Below are 21,034 nucleotides of genomic sequence, written 5' to 3' on the forward strand. Positions count from 1 at the left end.
TTGGGATAAAACTGTCACGAAGACGAACCTCCCTGGCCTATCCCGTGAGGAGAATAAAAGGGCTTAAAATCTGAGTATAGCTCATATAAAAACTTAAACATATAGATATATCCTTGGAACCCCAAATGTGAGCTTGTTCGACTGAATTTGTATATATATTTTTGGGTAGCTTATACTGCGCCAACAGTAACAGACACCTCCTGGGACAGGTCATTAAGTGAAACGGTCCTCGCCATTCCAAAGCAAATCACTTTTGCCCCACTAACTTAGCATGTAAAGATTTAAAGTTTGTTTGCTGTAATTGAGACAACTGTATGTCCCGATTATGTACACGCGTGGGCCCATGCACTATCGCGACGTAAATACTGCAGTGGAGCAGACAGGAGCTCGTGTGAAGGCACGAGCCAGCGGATGAATCTGTGAAACATTTGTGAAATCAAATCTAAACGCCTCTGACATCTCAGACAGCCGTGCCTGTAATGTTTCATTATATGTCTCGAGTTTCTATCCTGGAAGGTTTCGTTTTCATTTGGATCGGAACACTTGAATAACATTTGGGACTCTTTTCCGCTCCGGCACCACACCCGTGCAGTCTGCCTGTAGCCTACTCTCACTGATTTAACCCGCAACACCGCACATCATTTCGCTACAGTTTGGGGAGGAGAGTTTGAGAAAATGAGGGCGGTAGTCCCCGATTAAACGACAAAAATGGACATGCAACGATTCTAGAGAGTCCAGCCCAAATATGAATGGCGAGGGTGACTCGAAGGGAGGGGGAATGCAGGCGCAGGGGGAATAAAAAACAGCCACATTAGTGATTTTGACATAGCTATAACGTTGCAATATACTGACATAAATTACATTTGAATGCTGATTATTGCGTTTTGTGTCGGTGTGTTTGTCTAACCTGAAAATATTTCTATGCAGTAAAGTTTGCGGCGGTCATACTCGCCTGTCCCATCGTATGCGCATATTCAACATTTCAACACAGACACACTAATGCTTCTAGCGCCAGGCCAAACCCCTTATTTACCTATGTCAGACTTTATATGTTCCTTTGTGTACATTCCGTTTGACCATTGCTATAACTGTTAGTAGTGCCTGTTGTGTTAATGGATGTTTTCCTGCAGCAAACCTATTCACATCTGCGACCAGAAAAGATGCTGAGCGAGAGAGACCGCTCTGCGGCAGATGAGTCCAGGCATAAGACACGCTCAGAATGGAGTATAAACATTTGAAGAAAAAAATACAAGACTTGCGCTGTACAGAAGATAAACTCTACTTACTTTTTCAGCATTAAGGGCGATCCATGTAGATTTTGCGTGCCTAAGGATGTTTAAAAGACCCAGGAGAAACTGCGGATGTCGCCATATTGTTGCCGCTATCTTCCTTCCCAGTGCGTACGGCTAGCCTGCATAATTGATGACTCTCAGCAAATTGTTAGGGAGCGTCTGCAAGTACCCTACTTCCGACTTCCTTACTGACGGAGGGCGATATAAGGGTATATCAATCACAATGATGTTAGCTTAATTATTTTTCCCACTTCTCAATAAAATTCATATAGTCTTCAAATTGTCTGATTGTCTAAACAATTGTTAAATTGTTTCAAAGATGACTGTCTGTTGAAATTGGATTCCCACAGTTAACTAAGGACTGTTAATTAGCTTAATGAAAACGAATTACCTGCTGAAATTCGAAGAAAACAAGAATTGGAAAACAGAAAGGTCTACAAGCCAAATGCTCAGAAAGTAAAATTGCTTTACATTAAGTTTGAAAAAACTGGAAAGCAATATTTTTAAAATGCAGTTTTTAAAAGTACAGTACCTTTGCACATGAAATACAATATTCTGTTTGTGAGATTTTTTATAAATGTTTGGCACGCATAAGGTGCATTCAAATTGGAAATGATTTGAAATTTTATATTTTAATTAACTAGCGATTCTATGTTGCTCTTGGTGAAAATCGTTTACTTAAAAACATTTATTTTTTTTTAAAGACTGTAATATATAGGTTTGGAACTGTACATCACAATATCATTTTTTGGTTCATGTTGTCTTTGATCTACACTGGCACCAAGGAACATTCAAACACAATAGTTTTCATTTACCAAAGCCAATGTTAAAATTCAACCATTCTACTATTAATAATTTAATTTATGAGGTAAAGTGTCCAAAAACAGATTGATTATTGAGATTAAGCAAGCAGTATTCAGTTGGTCATGTGAGTCTAACATGGCAGCCACTATGAGGGGACCCTCTCCATGTAGAATAAAAGCTTTTATAAGATAAGATTCTGATTTCACTGGAGTCTTCATTTCATATGAGTAAACTTTTACTGAGTGCACTTCATATTAAAGTTAAGCTGAATTGACAGTATTTGTAGCATTATGTTGATTGCCACAGAAAATATTTACGACTTGTCCCTCATTTATATAAAAAACTAACATTTCAGTTACAGTAATGCACTTACAATGGAAGCAAATGGAATCAGTTTATAAACGTTAAAACGCACATTATATTAAAAGTAGAGCCATAGATAGTGGCCTGCTCAGTGAGTATTAACGCTGACTACCACCCCTGGAGTTGTGTGTTCGATTCCAGGGTGTGGTGAGTGATTCCAGCCAGGTCTCCTGAGCAACCAAATTGGCCTGTTTGCTAGGGAGGGTAGAGTCACATGGGGTAACCTCCTCGTGGTCACAATTAAGCACAATTCTCAATGGGGCACGTTGTAAGTTGTGCATGGATTGCGGAGAGTAGCATGAGTCTCTACATGCTGTGAGTCTCCACGGTGTGATGCACAGAGAGCTACTTGATAAAATGTGCAGATTGCGCGGATTCTGACTGTCTCAGAAGTGGAGACAACTAAGACTTGTCCTCCACCGCCCGGACTGAGGTGAGTGTGCCACTGTGAGGACCTAGTAAATAGTGGGAATTGGGCATTCCAAAATTGGGGAGAAAAGGGGAGAAAAATAAAAAATAAAAAGCAGAGCCATAAGACATAAACATTTTGCCTGTTAACATAATTTTAATGTGATATAAGTCGCTTACAGAGTTTCACTGTGTTGTGTCGTAATCAGTGGTGGACTGAGTTTATTTACTTAAGTACAAGTACTGCAACTGAAGAAATAATTACAGTACAAGTAGAAGTACATCGAAATATTATGACTCAAGTAAGAGTAAATAAGTAGTTTGCTAAAAACTACTCAAGTAATTATGTTACAAGTTACTTTATGAAAATTATGTTACATGTAGTAAATATATACTTCCATTTTTAGAACACAGACATTTTTGTTCTTGAAAGAAACTTATGCTTCATTTCACCAAGCATGCATTAAATTGATCAAAAGTAATGCCAAAATCATTCATTACTAATTATTATTACAGTTTGAAAAAAAAAAATTTTAAGTGATATTTATTCCATATTTTTCTTTACCTGTGATGGCAAACATATACTGTCACCTATTCCTTACAAAAGGATTCTAAAATGCTAATTTGGTACAAGTGAAGTTTGATCAATACTTAAACATGTTCAGGCGGTTTCCTCATTCCTGAATGAACGGCTCCTTTCCAGAATAAAATGAAATATGCAGAAATTCACTGTATTACAGTTATTGTATTGTGGCAGGTCAGAAAGTCTTGGAGAGAGAAGAGAGGACACTGGTGGCGGTTTATGAGAGCTGCTGTGCTCATGATACTGTGCCCTGTGTGCTTCCATTGTGCAGCGCACAGCATGTTTTAGTTTATAAACAGATTTAGAGCTATAACTTTCTTTTTCCCAAAATTTCTGAATTATTATGTATTTTTTTGTACTTTGCAATTGTGTTGAAAAATAATTGTAGTGAAGTTGAATACTTCATTTTTAAAGTGCTATTATTTATTTATACTTAAAAAAAAGTTAGAAATTGTACTCAAGTAATGTAACAAGATTATTTGTAATTCATTACTTACCACCTCTGGTCGTAATGGAAACAAAGTTGTAATGTTATATATAACTTTACAATGAAAAGGTTAGCAAGCGATTTTATCCAACTGAAATCAAGTTTACATTTTGAGGCAATACTTTTGAAATAATTAGTTTTTTAACATTTATGGACTGGCCCCATTCACTCCCATTATGTCTGACTGTTCTTCTTTTTTAAATTGATCTATTTTTTTATGGGGAAATCAACATTATGCCATAAATGCTGTCGACTGAACATAATTTGAACTGAACCTGAAACATTCCTTTAATATGTTTATGATAATAAGCATCATCATGCATTGAAGCACAATGGCAGGGGCAGTGTGGTTGAGAAAGCAGGTACTGAATGATAAATGGTGTCAGGAAATAGTTAATCTTCTTCTAATCCTGTTAGGTCGAGAAAGGAGTCAACAGCCTTAGACTATCAGCCTACAGCCAACTCCCACTTGTGGGCCAAGTGAGCATCTTTATAGTCCTCACTGGTGAGCCTCAAGTGCAATGCGCCACCACCAATGGATGTGTTTGGTCACTGTCCTTGGTGCTGAACCCCCCACTCGTCTGTGTGCCAACTGGGGAACAGGGACCTCATCTTAACATGGCACTGTCTGTTGATCTAAAAGAGATTAACAGAGCACATATTTATTGTGTCTGTGTTTTAAATATTTTAGTACTGTAGTTCTGAAAGTATTACAGAAGCTCACAGCTTCTTAAAATATTACTCTAAGCCTAATCTCAGTAAGAAAGCTTGAATCCTAATCTTAGTGGCCATGGAGGATTTTAGGGATAAATGCCTTTCTCAAGTGGACAGATGTGTTTAACAGTTCATTTGGTCGGTCGTTATTCATTGCGCGCGATTTCAAAGTTAAATAATTATTAGATTAAATTTGATAGAAATAGCGAAATAGTCTGAGATTAAAATGGTTCAAATCTGAGCTGAAAGTTAAATTACGTTTATGTAAAATCGACAAAGAATCATCAGATCAAACCAAAGGAGAAATTGCTGTACTGTCTGATTCTTTATACCCTGACGCCATCTGTCGGAAGACTGGTGTACGTCCGTCCAGTATGCGTAGATGATGTTGATTGGTGGGCTGTGACAAGAAGGTTGTCGCAGCTACCAAACGGTCTCGTCTATCAAACGCAGCTTTTGGTGTCGCAGGTCAGTTGCTAAAAATGACGCTTTTCATGCACGCTTGCTGTTTTTTCCTCAAAATCCTCACCCTCCCGCTGCAAGTTGCGGAGTCGGTTGGACTTTTGGCTTTCTACAAACGCTTCTTTCCTTTTGTCGTGTACAGAATGACGTTCTCGTACAATGGCAAAATGAACGACAAGAAACGGGAATTGTTTCTAAACTTGACTAAATTCAACCCTCCTGACGGCCCTCTGCGGATCTTGGAGGTGGGCTGTGGATCCGGGGCGAACTTCGAGCATTACCCGACGGGCTGCAAGATTATATGCACCGACCCCAACCCGCATTTCCGAAACTACCTGGAGAAAAGTATGGCGAAGAACGACCACCTCATATATGACAACTTCATAGTGGCGTCGGGGGAGAATCTACAGGCGGTGGAGGATAATTCATTGGATGTTGTGGTGTGCACGCTGGTTCTGTGTTCGGTCAAGAACACCCTCAATGTTCTCCAAGAGGCGAAGAGAGTTCTTAGGCCCGTAAGTTGATGACAGTCAGCTATCAAATGTGATCCCGCGCTCTAGTGGATCTGTACATTTATGGAAGCGGTCTTCTTAAAGGGATAGTTAACCCCAACATTTACATTTTCTAATCATTTACTCAACCTTATGCCTTCCCAGATGTGTATGACTTTCTTTTTTGTTGTTGTTGCAGAATGCAATGTTTTTAGAAGAATATCCCAGAACTGAAATATTCTTCTAAAATGTTTTGTTTGTGTTCAGCAGAAGAAAGTCATACTTATCTGGGATGGCATAAGGTTGAGTAAAGGATGAGAGAATTTTCATTTTTGGGTGAAATATCCCTTTAACACACTGCCCTTATTTTCAGTAAGAGTAATGATTAATTGATTTCTGGATCAGTCCATCTGAGAATAAAGGTCATTCAACAGACAGCATTGCATTGCATAACTACATGTGCCAAGCCATTTATGTTTATTTGGGGGTAAATGCCACAATTCAGTGAAAATGTCCAGAACATTTTAAACAAAATAACCCATACTCAAACACAAAGGGGGGGGGGGGGCTAGAAATATGTTGCCAAAAATGTCAATGTTTTGTTTTGTTGTTTTTGTCTCTTTAAGGGTGGAGCATTTTTCTTCATTGAGCATGTGGCTTCTGACCCCTCAAGTTGGACTTACTTTTTTCAACATGTTCTTCAGCCATTATGGTAACATAAAAACACAGCTTAAGTATCATCACACATACATTTTACAGTATCCACTGCATTTTATGTGCACTCAGTATTATTATTTTTAGCTAATTGCTAAACCTTTTAACTGAAAGAAATATAATTGAAGAATAGTATTTTTTTATATTATATTATATCAAATATAGAAACAGCTTTTTATTCTACAAATGGTGCAGGGCACACATTTATGGCAGCTGCCATGTTGAGATCATATGACCAACTGTGACTAGTACATTTTAACCAGATATTATTTTATATGAGGAGTCAACAAACCTCTTCTGCTCTACCGTAGGGGAGAGTGTAATTGTCAACTTGGATCACATTAGTCTTCTAAAGGCCAAAGTATGCTTACGGTTGTTGCTGCTCCCTCTGCACACAGTTTGCGTTATGCAAATTTCATCATCAGCACAGTCTGCGCAGACATTTTGCTTGAGCCAGCACCACACTAACAGACTAAAAACTCGATTTGACCAGGGGGGCACACATGCTGACTTGTTTTTCTAAGGTCTTGCTCTCTTCAGTCAGAGGTATGACAAACTTGCCTATACAAAAAGGTGGAACCAACTCTCCACTACTCTCTCGCGCTCTCTCTCTCTCTCTCTCTCTCGCTCTCTCTCTCTCTCTCTCTCTCTCTCTCTCTCTCTCTCCCCTCTCTGATTTCATGTCACTTGGAGCTTGCCGAAATAACAACAGGAGTACCGCATGAGCATAAGCAAATGCAATATATATGGAGTAACATACCTTGTGAAAGTGTGTGATTATGTATTTATCCCCTCAAGGCTTTCCATAGAGCGAGTATGTCCAAATTTAGCTTTCATTGAGAAAATTTGGGGAAAAGCAGGGATAAATCATGGTGACAGGATCACTGCATGGACTACAATCAACATTCTTCAGTAAAAGAAGAAGCTGATTGGTCACTCGAAGAGAACACAAGAGCCTGCCCTATTGACAAAATATTTTTTTCTGTCATGTTGTATCCTTTTTTCCCACGCCTGGAGCTTCCGTGTACTTTGAAGGGCAACTTGGTCGACAGGGCACGGTCCAATCTGGAAAGTAGAAAAACAAAGTATACCCTGGTTTGAGCTGATCATATAATGGCCCTGACCATTATATGTCATCGAACCATATTCAGGATATGTTTTCTTTAGTGCTGGCTCAAGTAAGAGAAGGGGAGTCATTACATTGATAAGTAGGCATCTACAATTAAAATGTCTCAAACAGATCAAAGATAAATTAGGAAGGCCCATTATTGTTTTAGCAGAAATTCAGGGGCAAAGGTTGATTTTGGCTAATATTTACACACCTAATGTTAATGATCAGGTCTTTTTTATAGATCTTAAAGGGATGTTGCAAGCTGCTGGCACCCCTCATGATATAATACTGGGAGGAGACTTTAATATTTTGACGGACTCAGTCCTTGATCATAGTGAAGCAAAAGTGTCTAAGCCCCCTAGAGCAACATTGACGCTTCATAGGATGTGTAAAAATCTTGGTCTTACAGATATTTGGAGACTTGTGAATCCATCTGGTAGGGACAATATATTTTTTTCATCACTCCATAAGATTTATTCTAGAACAGATTTTTTTAGTCCCTCATTTCATCTGTTGTGGATTGCTCGGTTGGAAACATCTTAGTCTCAGATCATGCCCTGGTGAGTTTAGTGGTATTGCCACATACAGTGAAAAATAAATCATATAATTGGCATTTTAATGTACCCCTTTTGCAAAATCCTGAATTCCAACAAATGTTAAAGGCTGAAATCAATATGTATATGGAAACCAACTGGTCCTCAGTATCCTCTGTGGGCGTGGCTTGGGAGGCACTTAAGGTGGTTCTTAGGGGTCGGATCATACAGTATGCCTCATTCAGCAAAAAATCCAAAGCGCGAGAACTCATGGAGTTGGAAGGGAATATTAAAAGTGCAGAGGCAGAGTTGAAGCGTCATCTGATGCACTCAGAGAATATACCTGATTGAAATACAGATATAATACTATTTTGTCATGAAAGGTGGAGTTTTGACTATTCAGGGCAAGACAGTCATACTTTGAGTTTGGGGACAAAGCAGGGAAGCTTTTGGCTAGATATATAAAGCCGAGAGAGTCTTTTTCTACTATTCCCTGAAATTTTTACCTCGGCCATTGATATTAATAATGCTTTTAAAGAATTCTATCTTAATCTTTATAGTTTCACGTCTTTGTCTACTGATGAAGATATTAGAAACTTTGTGGAACCATTAGAACTTCCTAAACTGACGACTGAGCAAAACAAATTTCTTGATTCTGAGATGACCTTTGGAGAAGCTTGGAGAGTTAATTAAGGCCTTGCCTACAGGCAATTCTCCAGGGCCAGATGGCTTTACTGCCAAATTTTTTAGATCTTATGCTAAAGAATTGGCCCCACTTTTGCTAGAATTTTATACTTTTTATATTAAAGAACGGAACGCTTCCACCAACCATGACACAAGCCTGGATCAGTCTGATACTTAAAAAGGACAAAGATCCAAGTGAGTGTAAGAGTTACCATCCAATTTCCTTGATCCAGCTAGATGTTAAAATATTGTCAAAAATTCTGGCTAATCGATTGAGAAAAGTTATGACATCTCTTATACATATAGATCAGGTGGGGATTATTTGGGGCTGCAGCTCTTCTGATAACATTAGGCATTTCATCAATATTATATGGTCAGCGATATGGTCAGTGGCGAATGATCAGACTCCGGTCGCTGCCATCTCACTTGACTCCAAAAAGGCACTTGATATGGTAGAATGGGATTGTCTTTTTAAGATTTTGAAAATATATGGGTTCGGGAATAATTTTATTGGACATATTAAGTTACTTTATAAACACCCGGTAGCAGTGGTACAAACAAATTGATTAATTTCAGATTATTTTACCTGTAGGGTTGCCCAATTTCCCCATTATTGTTCTGTCTTGCCCTGGAAACATTAGCAGCTGTGATAAGAAGGGAAGATTATTTTCCAGGGGTGGTGGCGGTAGGTATGGCGCATAAGCTTTTGCTTTATGCAGATGATATTTTATTATTGGTTTCCGACCCTACTAGAACTATGTCTTGCCTGCACAGAATTATTAATTCCTTTTCTAAATTCTCGGAATACAGACTGAATTGGTCTAAATCCAAAGCTTTGGCTATGACAGCATACTGCCCAGTAATGGCTTTTCAACCCTATAATAAAAAGGTTTTCGAGCGATGGGCTTTTATCTATTTAAAGATAAAAATACATGTGTCTGTGACTGGAAAGTTAAATGTTAAAAAAATGAATTGTTTTTCAAAATTCAACTACCTACTACAGTGTCTCCCCATTGAAGTTCCCCTCTATTATTTTAAACAATTTGATAGTATAGCTCTTTTATCTGGAATGGTAAATGTCCTAATTTTAACAAGTTACACAGGCCAATTGACAAAGGTGGGTTAGGTCTCCCCAATATTTAGTTTTACTATTATGCTTTTGGTCTCAGTCATTTGGCGCATTGGTCACTTCTGCCTGAGTGAGCCCCTCACTGGCTCTTTTTTTAACAGGAGATCCTTGCCCCATCTTGCCATTGCAAATTCTTTCTACCAAGCTGCCCGAAGGAGTAAAGACACATCCCGTAATCTTGCACATGTATTGTACAAGACAAAAGTTTTGTGGACAAAAGTTTCCAGCGTGTTCCGTAGAGACAATTACCTGAACGTTGCTTTAAGTATTTTGTTAAACCCTAAATTGTGCATTAACAAGTCCCCTTTCTGCTGGACAGAATGGATTGAGTAGGGAGTTGCTAAGCAGGGTGACCTGTATGAAAATAGAGCGTTGAGCTCTTTTGAAAATATTATACAGCAGTTTGGGATTCCCAGATATCAATTCTTCAGGTACTTACAGCTGCGCCATTTATTTTGCACCATCTTTGGGTGTAGTACGCCAGTGGCAAATTCTCAGGGCCAGAAAAGCCTTCTCTGCTGGCCTAACATGCCAAATAAATAAATATGTTTCATCCTTTCATTTTCATTCACCTTTTTGCCTATGTATTTTTAATCGCTTTCCACTCTTAATTCATTTACAAACCAATAGAGAAAAACAAAAAGTTTATACAGTCATAATTTATTCCTTGATGCTTACAAGCGAAGCGTGACAACTGTTTCACAAATCACATGCCCAAAGCCAAGCTTGTTAGTCGAAGCAGCGTGTGAGTTTAAGCTCCACCCCTCAGGCCTTCAGAATTTCCACAGAATTCCTCAACAGTGCAAATGAATGCGCATCTAAAGTCAGATTGTCAGATTCATCAGCCAATCAGATTGATTTATTTGTTCTTGGTGGGTGTGATCTTTAGGATATGTCCCGGTCGAGGCCTTTTATCTGGCCTTGAGTGACGCAATCACTGCATTGTGCCGGTGTGGTGGTTTTGGCAACAGCTGGATTGAGAGCGGAGTGTGCATGGTAGGAAGTTTAGATGACTCCGGAAGCGATCCGGAAATGGAGGAAGAAGTGTCAGGCGTGGAGAATGGAGGTAATGAATCAAATGTAGTTGAAAAACTGGGGTCAGATTTCGGATTCTGATAGTGAAAACTGAAGACATCAGTTAAGAAGGAAAAAGGAGGAATACAAGGTGATGATAATATTTGCATCCGAATTTGAATCTGCAATAAATCCGCTGAAATTAACTAAAGCGATTAATGACGAGATAGGGCAGATTGATAATGCAAAAATGTTGAGGGGTGGTAAATTGTTATTATTTTGTAAAGATAACAAGCAACAGAAAAAGGCACTAGGAATGAAGATGTTACTGGGGAAAAAAGCAAGTTCAATTCCAGAAGAGAAGAAATGGGTAAGAGGGGTAAAAACAGGAATTCCGATTGACATGACAACAGAAAGAATCAAAAAGAATATTTCTGGAGCAGAAGTGAAGGAAGTGAGAAAACATCAGTATGTCAAAGACAAAGAAAGGAAGGATAGTCTATTTGTGATGATACATTTTGATGAGGATAAATTACCTGAAAGGGTATATTTAGGATACATGAGCTATATGGTTAGACCCTATGTACCTCCCCTATTAAGATGTTTTAAATGTCAAAGATTTGGTCATGTTGCAGCAGTTTGTAGAGGGAAGCACAGATGTGCAAGATGTGGAGGAGAGAACGATTATGGTAAATGCGAACAAGGAGTAAATCCCAAATGTTGTAACTGTGGGGGAGAGCACAGCGCAGGGTACGGAGGATGCCAAGTGAGACAAAAAGTCTTGAAAGTACAAAATGTTAGAGTGGAAGATGGGTTAACATATGCTGAGGCCCTGAAGAGAGTGGAACAGGAAAAATAAGAAATTGAGAAAGTTGTACCTCAGAGAATGAATAAATGCATAGAAGAGACTGAGAAGGATACACTGGAGATTGATAAAGTGTCTTTTGTAGCTGTAAAACAGTTAAAGGATGGGCAAGGAGGAGGCGAGAACCGGCTTGTCAACATAAATGATATTTTAATGAGAAACTTAAACCAAAAGCACAAACATAAACACACATGACGGACATGCCCGTAATTCTCTCTCTCTCGAACCATCGTCACCGGCCGCCTTTATCCCTCGCGCGCCTCATCAGGCCGATTAGGGACCAGGCGCGCAATATTCCGACCCGGCCCCGCCCCCCTCCGCTCCACAGTAGCATTTATAGTTGAAGTGGTAAATTGCTCAGCACAAACAGAAAGTCGGACAGAGAGAATTAAAATCATAGTGAGAGCAGCAGAAAAGTATTTGGAAATAGAGGGAATCAGTGTGGAGATGATAAATGAAAAACTAAAAGTACAGGTAGGAAACACCCAGACAACATGTGGTGGTTCATAATGGTGTTATTAATATTGCAAATGGAATGCAAGAAGTTTGATTGCAAACGGACAGGAATTTAAGAACTTTATATTAAAATAAGAAAGATGCCCAGATAGAATATGTGTTCAGGAGTCTTGGTTGAAACCATGTCTTAATTTTACATTACAAGGATATATTGCAATAGATAGAGACAGACCAGGTGGAAATGGAGGGGGGATAGTAACTTTCATAAAACAAGATATAGGATACAGGATAGTTGAGATTAATCAGGAACATGAGGTAATAGTAGTTTAAATATGGGAAGGAACAGAAAGTATAAAAATAGTAAATCTTTGTAATCCATGTAAGAAACTAAATATAGGCGATTTGGAAAAAATAGATGAGAATGGTAAACAAAAGATTGTATGGTGTGGAGATTTTAATTCTCATAATACATTGTGGGGGAGTGAAAATACAGATCATAATGGATTGGTAGTGGAAGAAATGTTAGATTTAAGAGGATTAGTGTGTATAAATGATGGGTCAGGCACCAGAATTGATATAGGAAGTGGAAAGATGTCAGCTATCGATTTAACTTTGGTATCAGAGGTGGGTAGGGTGAGTGGACCCCACTCACCCTGCCCACTACCTTTTTGAACTGTTGCCTTCTTGCCGGCGCTTCAGAGCTCTGAACACCAGAACCGTCAGACACAGGAACAGTTTTTTCCCTCAGGCCATCCATCTAATGAACAATTAAATTGCCCCATTGAGCAATAATTATGTGCAATACACAGTTTAATTTTTAATTTATATTATCCAACATATCCACTTCTGCCATTACTTACAATGCTCTGTACATAATATACAGTTTTTTGTTCTTTATGTAACAGATTGTAATAGATTTGCACTACGTGTGTGTATGTGGGTATGTATGAAGGTGAGTGTATGTACGTATATGTATAATTTTGTTTTTTGTTTTTAATTACCTATGTCTTGCTGCTGTTTTTGGTATTGTTTGTATTGTTGTACACTGGAAGCTCCTGTCACCAAGACAAATTCCTTGTATGTGTAAACATACTTGGCAATAAAGCTGATTCTGATTCTGATTCTGATTTAGCAAGGAAAAATATTTGGAAAGTAATAACTCACAATAACATGGGAAGCGACCATTTTCCAATATTATGTAAAATAGGAATAGATATTCAAAAAGAAAAGGTAGAGAGAATACAAAGATGGGCATTTAAAAAGGCAAATTGGGAGCAATTTAAGGAGATTTGTGAAGAATATTTGGAGGGGTTTTTGTGTGTAATAGAGGATGTAGATGAGTTGAATAAAAATATCTGTAATGCAATATGGAGAGCAGCAGTAGAAGCAATAGGAAAAAAGAAATCAGGGAATAGAAAGAAGTTCCTTGGTGGAATGAGGAATGTAGTGAGGCAGTTTATATAAGAAATAAAGCTCTTAGGAAAGTAAGAAGAATTATTAATTTTAATGATTTAATAAACTATAAAAAGGCACAAGCAAAAGTGAGGCGTGTAATAATAATAGCAAAGAGGAAATATTGGAGGGAATTTTGTGAAAGTATTGGTGAAGATGTTAAAATTAATGAAATATGGGGGATGATTAGAAAGATGAGTGGAATTCAGAGATATAGTAGCATACCAGTTTTAACAGATAAAGAAAAATCAGCAGTTTCAGATAAAGAAAAAGTAGAAGTATTAGCAGAAACATTTATGAAGGTGCATAGTAATGATAATATTCCTGAGGAAATGAGAAAATATAGGAGACAATGCATTAGAGAAAACCCTAAAATTTTAGAAAAAGAGGGCATTCGGGTAGTGTAATAGAGGCTGAGTTTACAATGTATGAAATGAAGAGAGCACTCTCAGGGGTAAGACAGACTTCTCCAGGAAAGGATGAAATTTGTGTAGAGTTAATACAAAATGTATCAGAAACATCATTAAAGATAATTCTAGGATTGTTTAATAAAGTATGGGAAACAGGGAAACTTCCTTCTGAGTGGAAACATGGGGTCATAGTGCCAATTGCTAAGCCAGGGAAAGACAAAGCTCAACCAAGCAGCTATAGGCCAATAGCATTGACATCAAACTTATGTAAGCTTATGGAGAGAATGGTAATGTCAAGGTTAGTATATTTTATTGAGAAAAAGGGGTTATTTTCACAATACCAGAGTGGTTTTAGGAAGGGGCGCAGTACTATGGATTCTGTAGTAAGTCTGGAAGCAGCAATAAGGAAGGCTCAAGTAAATAAAGAGGTAGTAGTTGGAGTGTTCTTCTGTATAGAGAAGGCTTACGATATGTTGTGGAAAGAGGGATTGTTAATGACACTTGATAAAATGGGAATTACAGGAAAGATGTATGATTGGATCAAGAATTTCTTATTGAGTAGGACAATACAAGTTAGAATTGGGACAACATATTCACAAATATATTCTATAGAAAATGGAACTCCCCAAGGTAGCGTATGTAGTCCAATACTTTTCATTATGATTAATGATATTTATACACAAATTGACACAGGAATAGGGAGGTCACTATATGCAGATGATGGCGCAATATGGAAAAGGGGAAGTAATGAAATATTTGTAGTTAAAAGTCTACAGGGGGCAGTAAATAAAGTAGAAAACTGGGCAAATGAGTGGGGTTTCCGGATCTCAATTGCAAAAACGCAGGTAATTTGTTTCACAAAAAGGAGAAAAAACGTTAAAGTAAGTATAAAAATGTATGGTCAGGAATTGGAACAAGTTAAAATGTTAAGATTTTTAGGTATGTGGATGGACTCTAAATTAACATTTGGTATTCACATTCAAAAGCTTGTAGACAAATGTAAAAAAGGAATAAATGTAATGAGGTGCTTCGCTGGGGTTGAGTGGGGAGCAAGTAGACAGTCTTGTCTACTTGCTCCCCACTTGTCTACTAAGAAGAATATATAGCTCATTAATAAGACCGGCAATAGATTATGGTGGTATGATATACTGTTCTGCATCAGAAACATGGCTCAAAAAGATCAAGGTAATTCAGACTCAAACTCTAAGGATCAGCTGTGGAGCATTTAGAACATCTCCAGTACCATCAATCCAAGTAGAGATGGGAGAAATGCCACTAGAAGTTCGTACGAGAAAGTTAAGAATGAGATACTGGATTAATATAAAAGGACATGATGAAAGACATCCAGTTAAAAAGGTACTGGGAAACTGTTGGGAGTATGAGTAGGAAAGAATAAATAGTTTTGGCTGGGTAGCAAATGAGGCACAGGAAATGGGTATAACCGAGATAGAAGTAGCTCCTTCTGTTATAATTTCATCTATACCCCCTTGCTTATATCCAATGCCAGAAATAGACATATTCATACACAAGGAGATACACAAGAAAGAACATAATTTGCCATTAAAAGTAATCGTTCAACAATACATAAATCAAACATACAACAACATGACTCAGATATTTACAGATGGATCAAAAGATCCAAAAACAGGTAGAGCAGCTGCTGCAGTATATACACTCACCTAAAGGATTATTAGGAACACCTGTTCAATTTCTCATTAATGCAATTATCTAATCAACCAATCACATGGCAGTTGCTTCAATGCATTTAGGGGTGTGGTCCTGGTCAAGACAATCTCCTGAACTCCAAACTGAATGTCAGAATGGGAAAGAAAGGTGATTTAAGCAATTTTGAGCGTGGCATGGTTGTTGGTGCCAGACGGGCCGGTCTGAGTATTTCACAATCTGCTCAGTTACTGGGATTTTCACGCACAACCATTTTTAGGGTTTACAAAGAATGGTGTGAAAAGGGAAAAACATCCAGTATGTGGCAGTCCTGTGGGCTGAAAATGCCTTGTTGATGCTAGAGGTCAGAGGAGAATGGGCCGACTGATTCAAGCTGATAGAAGAGCAACTTTGCCTGAAATAACCACTCGTTACAACCGAGGTATGCAGCAAAGCATTTGTGAAGCCACAACACGCACAACCTTGAGGCGGATGGGCTACAACAGCAGAAGACCCCACCGGGTACCACTCATCTCCACTACAAATAGGAAAAAGAGGCTACAATTTGCAAGAGCTTGCACCAAAATTGGACAGTTGAAGACTGGAAAAATGTTGCCTGGTCTGATGAGTCTCGATTTCTGTTGAGACATTCAGATGGTAGAGTCAGAATTTGGCGTAAACAGAATGAGAACATGGATCCATCATGCCTTGTTACCACTGTGCAGGCTGCTGGTGGTGTAATGGTGTGGGGGTTGTTTTCTTGGCACACTTTAGGCCCCTTAGTGCCAGTTGGGCATCGTTTAAATGCCACGGCCTACCTGAGCATTGTTTCTGACCATGTCCATCCCTTTATGGCCACCATGTACCCATCCTCTGATGGCTACTTCCAGCAGGATAATGCACCATGTCACAAAGCTCGAATCATTTCAAGTTGGTTTCTTGAACATGACAATGAGTTCACTGTACTAAAATGGCCCCCACAGTCACCAGATCTCAACCCAATAGAGCATCTTTGGGATGTGGTGGAACGGGAGCTTCGTGCCCTGGATGTGCATCCCACAAATCTCCATCAACTGCAAGATGCTATCCTATCAATATGGGCCAACATTTCTAAAGAATGCTTTCAGCACCTTGTTGAATCAATGCCACGTAGAATTAAGGCAGTTCTGAAGGCGAAAGGGGGACAAACACAGTATTAGTATGGTGTTCCTAATAATCCTTTAGGTGAGTGTATTCCTCAGTACAATATTAAAATATCAAAAAGAGTAACAGATCATATATTTGTTTTTACAACAGAACTGATAGCCATATCATTAGCCTTACAATGGATAGAAGAAAAGCAGCCTAATAGTAGTGTGATATGTACAGACTCACAATCAGCTTTGCAAAGTTTAGAAAGTGGAACATCTTTAGCAAGACAAGATATTTTAAATGAAATATTACAGAAATGATATAGCATAAAGCACTTATGCATAAGGGTGAGTTTTTTGTGGGTGCCAGACCATGTCGGAGTAAAGGGGAATGAGGAAGTTGATAAACTGGCAAAGAAGTCATTGAAAGATCCTGAGATCAACATTAGAGTAAAGATGAGTAAAGTGAAAATTAAGGGGCTGATTGGGACTGAAGTAAAAAAGAGGTGGCAGAGGATATGGGACAATGAAACAAGAGGAAGACATCTGTATAGTATACAAAGAAATGTGGGGGTGGAAAGAACAACTGTTAATAATAGGAAAAAGGATATGATAATGACAAGATTACGTATTGGACATACAACATTAAATCAAAGTTTACATAAAATAGGTAAACATAAAAGTGGTAATTGCGATAAATGTGGAGATCCAGAAACAGTAAATCATATATTACTAGAATGTATAGCATACAATAGAGAAAGACTTGAATTAATCCAGTCACTAAAGGATAGGGGTGTAAGCAATTATTCACTTAAGGAAATATTAGGAGAAGGAACAGATTATATAATACATGAGAAAGTATTACAATTTTTAAATGATACTGAACTGGTAAAAAATATATAATTAATATATATATATATATAATTTTTTTTTAACCAAGTGTGTTCTACCAAGTAGTGCTCCATACTCCCATCCAGTAGGTGGTGGACAATGCACCTTTAAGTTGGCTTGCCAACCGCCATTTAAACAGAAGAAGAAGAAGCAATCACTGCATGACACTGAAGGGTGATGTAATTTGAGCGAGAATAGTGCAAGATCTTGCTGATGAGTCATTGAGAAAGAGATCCTTGTGAATTTACAAACCTGAGATGTTCTGAATTACCGTTTGATTGCTTAATTTATTAATCATGAAATGAGGACTGATTTTCACTTCAAGCTAATTGGTAAGTGCTTTTGCATTGTTGTAGCAACATCAGGAGTTTTCTAAGTGTTAATTATTCAGTGCCAGATCAAGATTTGTAAAGTAGTGCTGCGTTCCATTCAACTCGGAAAGTCGGATTTTACAACTTCCTACTAGGAAAAGTGCAATGGAATGCATCTTGAATTCAGAATTACAACTTGTAGGCTCCTGCAGAAATTCTCAACCCTGATTTCGCCGAGTTGCAGGTGCATGATGTCACACAAACATGTCAACACTCAGGGAGATATACAAAGTAAGTGATAAACATTCACTTCATTACGTAAGATCGATGAATGTGTTTGTTTCCACATTACATGATATTAAAGCTTGTTTAACAAACACTTGCAGAAACGGGTGTAAAATACTTTTTAATCTCTTTTGATAATCGTACACCTGAAGCACAAATTGTAACGCTGTTTATCAGTTGGGTTGCTAGGAGACATCTCAAACCTCTGCTAAGCTAATGGGAGCGTTGCAGTTCCGAATATCGGGGAATGGAATGCATTTATGGTCAGGTATATCATGCAGTATAACCGTGTAATCTGACGAAACAAAATGTATTGCAAGCAACATTTAAACATCGCAAATATTATTAGATAGATTTTTCCAGGTATTATTGACCTCCTTGGTAGATTCATATGAAAATTATGATTTTTGAATGTCTGTTCGGGAGATGTTCATTTAAAAAAACAGTCTGCAGTTAAAATTAGGCTTGCTTGAGCACTGTCCCGCTTCAAGTTCTGGCTTTCGTGCGTGGACGTGTCAGTTAGTATTACTAGTTATCTGTGACAATGTATGATGCCCAAAGGCATAGGGTGTCTTATTCATTGTGAAACTGTGTTTTCTTAATGGCATGAATCACACTGAAGGCCTCGACTTTTAGTGCACGGCCCGCCACTGTAGTGCGCAGACCCCTAACGCGGCAGACACTCTTGAGATGGTGCTTGCTGCTTTTGGAAAGGGTCAGAAGGCCTCAGTGTACTTATTCCTGGCTAATTCAGAGTTTAGGGGACAGGGTTTTACCATCTATTAAGAAATTATGGGAGAGAGACTTGAATTTAGTTCTGGAAGATGGAGAATGGGGTAAGATTTTAAATACATCAAGTCTGCATCTAGAGATGCAAGGGTGTGCCTCATTCAAGATTCTGCATAGTTTTTATTGGACTCACTCCAGATTGTATAGGCTTGTCCTTAAATGCACACCTACTTGCTGGCGATGCCAGTTGGAGGATAGGGACATAGCCCATGTTTTTTGGTTCTGTACTAAAGTACAAGAGTTTTGGTCGAAGGTTCAGAATTTTATTTATGAGATCTTGAGCACTCAGATTATTTTTTGCCCCAGACTTTATATTTTGGATGATGGGGCAGTTATTAATATAATGAATAAACATAATGAATAAACCAGCATGAGGATTGGCTAAGGGGATGGAAGTCTGCTGAGGCGCCCTCATTTCGTGAGTGGTGCACTGTGCTGGGCAGAGTGGCAGCATTTGAAGATATGTCACATAGACGGCTGGGCAGTTTGGGTGCATATGGGAAGAAGTGGTGCACTTATTTGGCCTTCTTAGAAGGTTGCAGGGAGGAGCAGTGGAGAGGGACGAGTTTAATTAAAATTATATGTGGAACTTTTTCTTTTATGTTGGTTAATTGTATATGTTTTTGTTATGTCATTTTGTATTTTCTTTGTACTGTTTGTTTATTTGCGTGTCTGTTGTTATTTAAGGTTTGACCACTGGGATTTATGTTGGGTGGGGGCACATAATTGTTAAAAATTTCTGTGTATTGTGTTGTTTGTTGAAATCTGTATATGGTATCAATAAAAAATAGTTTATAACAAAAAAGAATACATCAGTAAATTAACTTTGTTAGCACCATAGCACCACAGAGACAGGTTTTACAGTTTACGAGAAAAATACCCTACAAATAGCTTCCTTATAGTTGTCTCTGCATATTAAGCTGCGATAGGAGTATTTTAACATCTAAAAAGTTTTGTCAGCTTTAAAAACAGAATTCCTCCATTTAACATGACAATGACAGAATGCTGGTATCAGAGCATGTAGCCTTGAACAAAAGGGAAAGTACAGCAATGGCCTCAGGAAAGACCAGAAAATCTATGGACTCAAATAAAAAGTCTTATAATTTGGTATTTATATGTATGTATGTTTGTTAGGTACTATGTTGGAGATGGATGTGATACAACTCGTACTACTTGGAAGCACCTTGAAGCAGCTGGCTTCTCTGACCTCCAGCTACGACATATCCAAGCCCCTTTTTTTTTCATCATCAGACCACACATTGTGGGTTATGCTGTCAAATAATGATAATTAATTTAGCTAAAAATGAAAATCTATCCCAAGCAAATGTTTTTTTTTCCATTTCAACATCTTTTAAATATGTTTATATAAAAATAAGTGCTTTGAATTAAACAGAAAAATTCATTTTTTTCTTTAATGTATAAACAAAGAATACCAGTAATACATTCATACAAAGATGTAATTGTATCTTGTTGATTTTTCATCCTGTTTGTAAAACATTACTGCCAAGATGACATGATCAAAGTACAAAAAAGAAAATGTACTGGGAAATAGTAAAATAATAAAACACTTCCAACTGGATATAACTGAGGAAATGAACATGTTTATAATATTACTGTTCACTGTGCACAGCATGGAATTAATAGAAAGGACAGTGCATGGAAATTGCACCACACAATCTACTGTGTGATGTGGGCATTGACATTGCATGTATTTGTTGATGCAATGTCTATTTCTTGTGATCTGGTTTAATACAGGTTTTTTGAGCTTGTGAATGCACAAAAGAGCCATATTGCCATCTAGTTGCTATGAGGAATGCACAGCCTAATCAGACATACACAAAGTTGACTACATTGTGCTTAGTTAAAGGGATAGTTCACCCAAAATGGAAAATTAGCTCATCATTTATTCACCCTCATGCTGTCCCAGATGGCTATGACTTTCTTCTGTAAAACACAAATGAAGAATATATCAGCTCTGTAGTTTCTCACAAGGC

General features: G+C 38.1%; 2 protein-coding genes across 2 annotated transcripts in view; one reads left to right on the forward strand and one right to left on the reverse strand.

The window, feature by feature from the left end:
* scn8ab (sodium channel, voltage gated, type VIII, alpha subunit b) overlaps window positions 1–1,389 on the reverse strand; it is an 89,278-nt gene extending 87,889 nt beyond the window's left edge. The window contains exon 1 of the mRNA XM_052140308.1: window positions 1,287–1,389. The gene's annotated coding sequence lies outside the window, so the exon portion shown is untranslated. The remainder of the gene's footprint in view (window positions 1–1,286) is intronic.
* Window positions 1,390–5,086: 3,697 nt separating this feature from the next.
* LOC127653603 (putative methyltransferase-like protein 7A) lies at window positions 5,087–20,960 on the forward strand. The gene is made up of 3 exons (XM_052140335.1): window positions 5,087–5,628; window positions 6,231–6,316; window positions 20,175–20,960. The coding sequence occupies exons 1-3, from the start codon at window positions 5,134–5,136 to the stop codon at window positions 20,320–20,322; spliced, it is 729 nt and encodes a 242-aa protein (XP_051996295.1). The 5' UTR covers window positions 5,087–5,133; the 3' UTR covers window positions 20,323–20,960.
* The last annotated feature ends 74 nt before the right edge of the window (window positions 20,961–21,034 follow it).

Source organism: Xyrauchen texanus, chromosome 13 (genome assembly GCF_025860055.1).
Source record: "Xyrauchen texanus isolate HMW12.3.18 chromosome 13, RBS_HiC_50CHRs, whole genome shotgun sequence".
Lineage (NCBI taxonomy): Eukaryota > Metazoa > Chordata > Actinopteri > Cypriniformes > Catostomidae > Xyrauchen > Xyrauchen texanus.

Excerpts from the sequence above, each read along its gene's own strand:
- LOC127653603 (XM_052140335.1), top strand. The coding sequence starts at position 5,134 with ATGACGCTTTTCATGCACGCTTGCTGTTTTTTCCTCAAAATCCTCACC. Across the intron at positions 5,629-6,230 it reads CGAAGAGAGTTCTTAGGCCC|GGTGGAGCATTTTTCTTCAT; the intron begins GTAAGTTGATGA and ends TGTCTCTTTAAG. Across the intron at positions 6,317-20,174 it reads CATGTTCTTCAGCCATTATG|GTACTATGTTGGAGATGGAT; the intron begins GTAACATAAAAA and ends TATGTTTGTTAG.